General features: G+C 41.4%; 1 protein-coding gene and 1 long non-coding RNA gene across 16 annotated transcripts in view; one reads left to right on the forward strand and one right to left on the reverse strand.

Moving 5' to 3' along the window:
• ptprt (protein tyrosine phosphatase receptor type T) overlaps nucleotides 1-7778 on the reverse strand; it is a 385704-nt gene that overhangs the window by 195695 nt on the left and 182231 nt on the right. For all 15 annotated transcript variants that reach the window (XR_004331615.1, XM_032513298.1, XM_032513297.1 and 12 more), the window contains one exon: nucleotides 2352-2461. Coding sequence is in view for 14 of the 15 variants with exons in the window: in XM_032513298.1 (XP_032369189.1) it covers nucleotides 2352-2461 (110 nt within the window). In the remaining variant the exon portion in view is untranslated. The remainder of the gene's footprint in view (nucleotides 1-2351; nucleotides 2462-7778) is intronic.
• LOC116687717 (uncharacterized) overlaps nucleotides 1-7778 on the forward strand; it is a 113842-nt gene that overhangs the window by 97843 nt on the left and 8221 nt on the right. The window lies entirely within an intron of this gene.

A 7778-nucleotide genomic window follows, 5' to 3' on the forward strand; every position in this document is an offset into this window, starting at 1 on the left:
CACACACACACACACACACAGTCACAATTGTAATCTATCTCTCACTCTCAAACATTGTCTCAAGGACTGTCAAGGGATAAGTCTGTTTTCCACTTTTCTACATTTTTCAAGCCCTACTTGGGTTATTTCCTTCCACAAGAATTAAAAGTCAGTTCTTAATTGGTGCAAATATTTTTTTTTTGAATTCCAATTTTAAAAACAAGTTTTTGTACCTGTTTTTGCACACCGCTGGCAGGTCATAATGGTAACAAATATGTGTTATATCCAGAAATAGATAGGATCACATAAAATTTGATATGAGCACCTACTAGGAAGTGAGTGTTAATTATTGCGGAAATTTTTTTTATAGAGCTATTGTTTTTTTGTTTTTGTTTTTTACATATGTTTTCAGTTTTACTTAGAGATCAGCACAGATCAGATTGGCCATCTGGCAATTCTAGGGGGAGGGGCGCCCAGATTCTTTTAAAATATATAAATAAATTGTCTTTGCAGGCCATTTTTATTGCTTGCCCAATATTAAGCATTAGGCAACGGCCGGCCTGGTCCCGGGATGAGTCGGCTGACCCAATCAGAGGTTACTCAAATTGGGACGTTCAGTCAAAATCAAGACCAGTTCAGGCTGTACCGGACCCTCCCGGAGATCATGCTGCTCTGGGGGACCGGCTGCCTGTACCGGACCCTCCCGGAGATCATGCTGCTCTGGGGGGCCAACTGCTTGTACCGGACCCTCCCGGTGATCATGCTGCTCTGGGGGACCCGCTGCCTGTACCGGACCCTCCCGGAGATCATGCTGCTCTGGGGGGCCAACTGCTTGTACCGGACCCTCCCGGTGATCATGCTGCTCTGGGGGACCGGCTGCCTGTACCGGACCCTCCCGGAGATCATGCTGCTCTGGAGGGCCGACTGCTTGTACCGGACCCTCCTGGTGATCCTGCTGCTCTGGGGGGCCGACTGTCTGTACCGGACCCTCCCGGTGGTCATGCTGCTCTGAGGGACCGGCTGTCTGTACCGGACCCTCCCGGTGGTCATGCTGCTCTGGAGGGCCGACTGTCTGTACCGGACCCTCCCGGTGGTCATGCTGCTCTGGGGGAGCTGCTGCCTGTACCGGACCCTCCTGGTGATCATGCTGCTCTGGGGGGCCGACTGCCTGTACCGGACCCTCCCGGGGATCATGCTTCTCTGGGGGAGCGGCTGCCTGTACCGGACCCTCCCGGTGATCATGCTGCTCTGGGGGAGCGGCTGCGCGGTGCAAAGCCTGCTGACGGGTGCGGAGTTCCGGCTGCTGTCTGTCAGCATGGTTGTCTGACGGCATCAGTATCAGTCTTGTTGCATTAAATAGTAGGCCTAGTCTAATTCTGTGTTTTGGTACAGTTGGTTTTAATGCCTGATACAAAGAGTAGGCCTGTAGGAGAACACATGACAACCCTGCTGTGCCCCATTCATGTACTGTTCAGTTTTACACCATGTAGGTTAAACTGGTATTAATCCGCGGTTCACAGGTATGCATGAACTGTGGTGGTCCACTACACTGTAGGCTGTATTCAAAATCACTGATCAGTTTTGATCACCAGAATGTAGAAAACCTTACACTTCACAACGTTTTGTATCCATAACATGATTATGTTGTAACAATTTAGCAGTAAAAGCAGTAGCCTATGTCCGTCAATACTACATTTTTCAACTTGGGACTAAAGCGTGCTCATTGGGGACAAACCAGTTACCATAAACCCTGTCCATGCTAATTAAACAACCGGGCGTTGGGGTCAAGTGTTGTCTTATACGGCCCATGTCCCATATGTGAAACCCCCCTACTGGACTACTGAATATGAGAATATTCCATTATATTGTGTTTTTAAATTGTTACCTGCCACCAGAATTTTGTTATTTCCTTGCCACAAAAATATATAGACGTGTTTACCATAAATTGGTGCCTAAAAAATTAGATTTTAGGAATTGAAGTCCTTTACCCACAAAAGGTCCAGGGGGAGGACCCCCAGACTCGGGTAATGACTGTAACACCACGGTAGAGGCACTTTCTACCTGCATATAGTATATATATACAGAAGTACTGATGGCTTGTTTTAAGGCACAGACTTTGTATTTTTTGATGCTTTCAAAGCATGTATACTGCACATCGACCTGCTTATAATAAAAAAGACATGGGAATCTCACTTTTTACAAGATGGGACTTTTAAGAAATTGCACAGGTGTACCTAATTAAATGTCACTCACTTTATCTTAGTTCCACATGGTCACAGTTTGCTTTCCAGTATGGTTTAAACCAATGACCTGTACCTGAACCTTGGGAAGTTGCCACTGAGTGTGATCATTGTGAGAGGTCTTTGACTGACCTCGTACAGTGTGATGGCCCCGTTGGTCTCGTTTGGAGCTTTCCATTGCATGAAGATCTTCTCTTCATAGGGCGTATTCTGCAGAGACTCCATCGGCACTGAGCCAGGCACTGCAGAGACAGAGAGCACACACAACATTGGCTCATGGCAACATATGTTGAATACAATTCAACATAAAAGAGTATATCTGTTAACACTTTACTTGGAGGTATCTACATAAGAGTGACATGACATTGTCATGAACACATGACAATGGTATGACACAGTCATGACACATGAACCCTAACCATAATCCTAACCATAACTTGTCATGACAAGACTGAATGACACTTAGTGAAAGAAGTGTGATGTCGTAGACGTTCATGACTTGTTCATAATGTTGACACGTTCATGACAATGTCATGTCACTCTTATGTAGTTACCTTTGAGTTAAGTGTAACCGTATATTTAAGCTGTAGGTCTGTATTGAATGCAACTTAAGCCTTAGCAACAACTGCACTTATAAAACTACTATAAAGTTTGAAGTAAAATTACCATTTTTATGTGTGATAACAACATAATAACAATTTCCCTTTGTAGTGTAAAGTAGACTTCCTGCCAAATCTAACTCAGTGGTACAAAGTGCCAGTGGAAGCTGTGAAAAATCTCAACACAAACACATTCATAGGTAACTTTACTAGAATCTTGGACTAAAAGTGTTAATGATTTGCTCCCATTACAATGCTCCACTTTAATAACAACGTACAACAATGATTTAGAAATGCAATGAAACCAACCTCTGGTGCAGCCCTTAAACACATCATGAAAGATGTGGAGATTCTGTAATTCATTCAGTATTTGAATTTAATCCGTATTTTTCATAGGCTATTTGATGTATTTTGTACTTCTATCTTAATTTTTGTGTATTTGATGTGTAACTATTTTTTCTCGCACATTTTATGCCTTCTCTTGGCCATGATGTCATTGCAAATGAGAGTATGTTCTCAATTGGCTGACCTGGGTAAATAAAGGTTAAATAAAAAAAAATTTAAATGAAAAATAAACATAAAATACAGCAAAGTATACCCATATATAATATATTTCCACTATGGACATATCAGAGAAATTGTGTACACAGTCATCATCCTCCAGTGAACAACATCCATTAACGTATTACTTCTGATAAAAAGGAGTGTGCATGTGGAAGCAAAATATTGAGCTGAGTTCAAAATGAAAGGAGAGTGTGAAAGTAAATCTGACCAGTGGAGGTTTCATCACTTAATTCTGTTTCTTAGTTTGGAAGAAAAAACTGACCAGGGAACCTACTCATCAGAAATATTAAGTTGCTGAAAATCTAATTTTGTGATTTTCCCTATGAGACAGAATGAAACCTGCTGCTCGCTCCAGAATTGTTTTTATCATGAAGGATGTTCTCAATAATTAAGTATGATAGGTTGTTCCATTATATGTCTCCTATTCTGAAAGCCAAAGTCTCCTTTAGATAGATCAGGCTACTTTCTGAAAAAAGTTGAACAAAGATTTTCATCAAACAAAGACTGGTGGTTATCAGAAATGTAGCTGGAAAAACTGATATTTAATGTGACACTTAATATTGCACTTCTCTTTTATCGTGAACACACTTTTAGTTTAGCTGTTGCTGTGTTCATCAGTCATTTGATTACATGAAAATGTTGTGGATAATTGTCGTGTGCTTAATGTCATTCCCTGATGAAGCAGCGAGATAATTATCAGAGCCTCTGCTGGGTTCATAATCAGCTTTTTGAAGACCATGTCTTAATTTAGCTGTGAGTTTTGACTTGCAGGTATTGCTGTAATAATGAGCCGCTCAGTTGTGATTTGTCGCACAGGAGACAGACAAGCTGTAATGATGTCATGTAGAGACAAATCTTGTAGACGGTGAATAATGCAACAAATGCTGAGACTAAAATGCAGCCATGGTGATTTTCTTGGGCTGTGGGCACATTTCCTAACGCACTGCTGGGAACCCTACCATCAAATCACACTCATTTGGATGGACTACCTCAAACAAAAAGTCTATTAGCTCCCAAAGTCAATTACTAATTCAATGTCAATGGACCAACTGTCTCCTGTCAGGGGAAAACTTTCACATGATGTCTAGGTGCTCTGATTTCCATTTTAGGGCGGCTCAGTGCACGTTGTAAGCACTTTGAACGGTGACCCCTTTTGTTCTGTTGTTACAGCTCTTTAATCAAGCACATTAGACTGGGAATAAAACAATGACTTTGAGATTTAAGTGTCAACTTTGAGCTTTAATGTGATGCTGTTCAAAATAGCACTATATAGTGGGGCGGCACAGTTTACAGAATTGTTCATTTTGTGATAAAAGTACCAAAATTGGCAAATGTTTAGCATGTGTGTAGCAATGTTTGGCAAATATATTTTTTTCAACTTATATGTATATAATATATGTGTCTCCCTCCAACACCCATTTGGTACCCTTCCTGTTCATGACCTGTAATGCAGTCATCTTCAGCACTGAAACACAATCAGATCAGGTAGTGACTGAAGTTAGAACTATTACTAATAATATGTCGGGAGCATGTGATTTATTCAGATGTTTCAATCTCAAGATGGCCTGCTTTACTGTCACTGACAGTGATTTGGTCCATGTGGTAGGAGACTCCAATGCACCGATGGCCAACCTACAAACAACACTCAAAATGAGCTAAAGGCACACCACGGTCTCACTCCCAACCCGTGACAAAGGGACTCAGGGGGCCTTTGGCATTAGTTACAGATGCAAAAAGTCTCCTTTAACCCTTTAAGAATTCCAAAGTAATCTGATATTTGATGATTTGGTGTCAATTGTTCAACTTGCAGGGTAAAACCACTTAGTATTACAATCATTGGTGGGTTTAAAAAAATTTACATTTCAGTGACACGTTGGACAAAAACGGTCTCCTGGGTGATTTGACTCATCCACCACTCCAGCATGCCCCTTACGCAGATTTTCAATCTTTCATTCTACTCGCTTCCGTTGAACTCTTAATACTACGTCATCTTACAGCGTCGCATTCAATATAGTTGCTAAAGGTCGATTTATGCGTTGGTATCTGACACTAAGAGACACTGACCAAGAGTCAGAATTTAAAAACTCAGGAGTGAGAACGGGTTTGAAAGCACATTTTAAGAAACAAATGTTGGATTCACTTTGGTCCCATAAAATTGGGGAGGACAATAGAATTTGTTGTATAAAAAACGGTATAGTGTGTCTGTATAACAACTGAAAGTCAGCACTTTACCCGTTGGTCATGTTACATTTAAAGTCCAATGTGTTGGAGTTACAAAAGGAAATTAAGAGTCACTGACCCAAAACCTATGAAAACAGATCCTTGTTTGTAGATATCTACTGTTCAGCATCCTGAAGACATCACTTCGCAAACCACTGGCAGGATAACTTGAGGAAAGGTTAGTACCTGCCTGTAGGGTTATACTGAGCAGTCAGAGTGCTGCGCATCTCTCCTGTCAGCTACACAGTGAGGTGCGCACAGGTTTATTATAGAGCATTGACTCATTATAGTAAAATCTACCTAGTAGCAACAGTGTGCATGTGTTTGTGTGTGATTTTAGGAGGAGACAAGCTTTCACACATTTTTATGAAGAGGTGTCTGACACCTTGTCAGGGAGTGAGGCTGTCAGACACCACGTTATGTTACACACAAAAACACACACAGACACATTCGCAAACACGTGCACATAAAACACTAGACCCAAGAACACAGTGGTGCTTACTGACATCCAAGTGTGAATTGTTGTAAATGTTAGGGAGAAGGAGACAGACAGCGCCAGGAGGGACACCTGACTGCAATGTGTTAAAATGAATGTGTTTTTGTGTGTGCGTCTGTGTGTGTGCTCACTTCTTACTTTTGTTCCGCACTTTTCTCCTACTCTTTATGATTATTCTGCACAACGGCTATTTTCTACCATGCCGTGATCTCCGACCTTTTTTGTATTTGCTATGAGCTGTTTGTCACTTTGGTAGATTTGGTGATGTAGAAAGTTCGGTTTATTCTGCGCTCAGTGTAAGTTATTGTGGATGAGAGTATCAACTAAGCACGGGCCATGTGACACAGAAACGAGTCTGACAGAGGCAGGAAGCTTTCAACGCTCTTTGTCTTATGCACATCAAGTGAGAAAAGCTTTTTTTTTTTAAACATCCTGAACGTTCAGCCGTTTTACAGCCACAAATTGAAGATGGATGCGCCACAGCATTTCCGTTTACATTTGAGAACTGGGTGTCGTTTTCCATCTTTCTTCAAAACATCAAGGAGGTTTAGGACGTTCCTCCGCTGTGGGGACTTCAAAACCATCCTGCTATTTTTCAAGCAATGGAACTGTGACATGGCCAAGTTTCGAACCATCACACTGAGGAGGGAGCAGTTCTTTCTGTAGCCCAGGCTTTAATTGGAATACTGCATTGTTCCGTGCAAATCACTGCCCTGGTGTTTTGCAAACCACAAGATTCCAGCCTCAAAACCCTCTTTAAAACTTAAAAATCATTTCTAAATGAGTTGCTATTTCTGTGACTTGACATACTTTGCGTCTGACAACATTCTCAGAGTGATCCATAACATCCAACAGTACTAATACATACATATGAGCAACAATTTGCATGATATGCAATGAGATGGAACAATAAGATCTTTCATTAAAGATCTGAGTTAATTCTGCAGAGTCAACTGAAAGTTGTTTACAGAGAGTCTTATTTACAAGTCGTCCACCCTTTCCTCCACCAATCAGAGGCGTTTGGCATTCACCCCTAACAACGTTTCTGTAGAGTTCCAATAATAACTCCTTTAGGCCGGCTACACACTGGCTGCGTCGCGAGAGCGTGGCGTTTCTGTTGCGTGTCAGCGGCTTGGATTTCACCACAAACGTGTCTGACGCTGCGCTGCTGTTGCTAGGTGACGTAAAGGGCTATCTCGGGCCAACAGATTCAAACCCATTCAGAAATGGGTTAACATAAATATATAGCCTACTGATTTGATTAAAGCATTACATTCATATCTGCATTTATGTCAAAACCTAGAGACTTTCAAACATCAACATGTAATTTATTAATATGTATTTGTGTCAAAATTGCATATAAAAATCTCTTCCTATTCTATTTTGCCGGACAACACTTCAAACACTCTTGCGTGTCGCATGACAAATACTGTAGGTGTTGGTTCTTTTTCTAGTATGCACGCATTCCAGTTGCTTTCTAGTCATATTTGGTGCATTTTGGTTTTACATAAAATTAATGAAACTTGAAGAAGCTTGTCAACTGTCATAACATTAGTGTGTTCATTACATACGTGAAATAAGGCCATTATGGAAAAACTTCCTTGGACGAGTAAAGGGTCAACAACCCCACAGGAAGTGGTAAGTCACAGGTATGGTGACACACAAACACACACACACACA

The sequence above is a fragment of the Etheostoma spectabile genome, chromosome 4 (genome assembly GCF_008692095.1).
Source record: "Etheostoma spectabile isolate EspeVRDwgs_2016 chromosome 4, UIUC_Espe_1.0, whole genome shotgun sequence".
NCBI classification, from domain to species: Eukaryota; Metazoa; Chordata; class Actinopteri; order Perciformes; family Percidae; genus Etheostoma; species Etheostoma spectabile.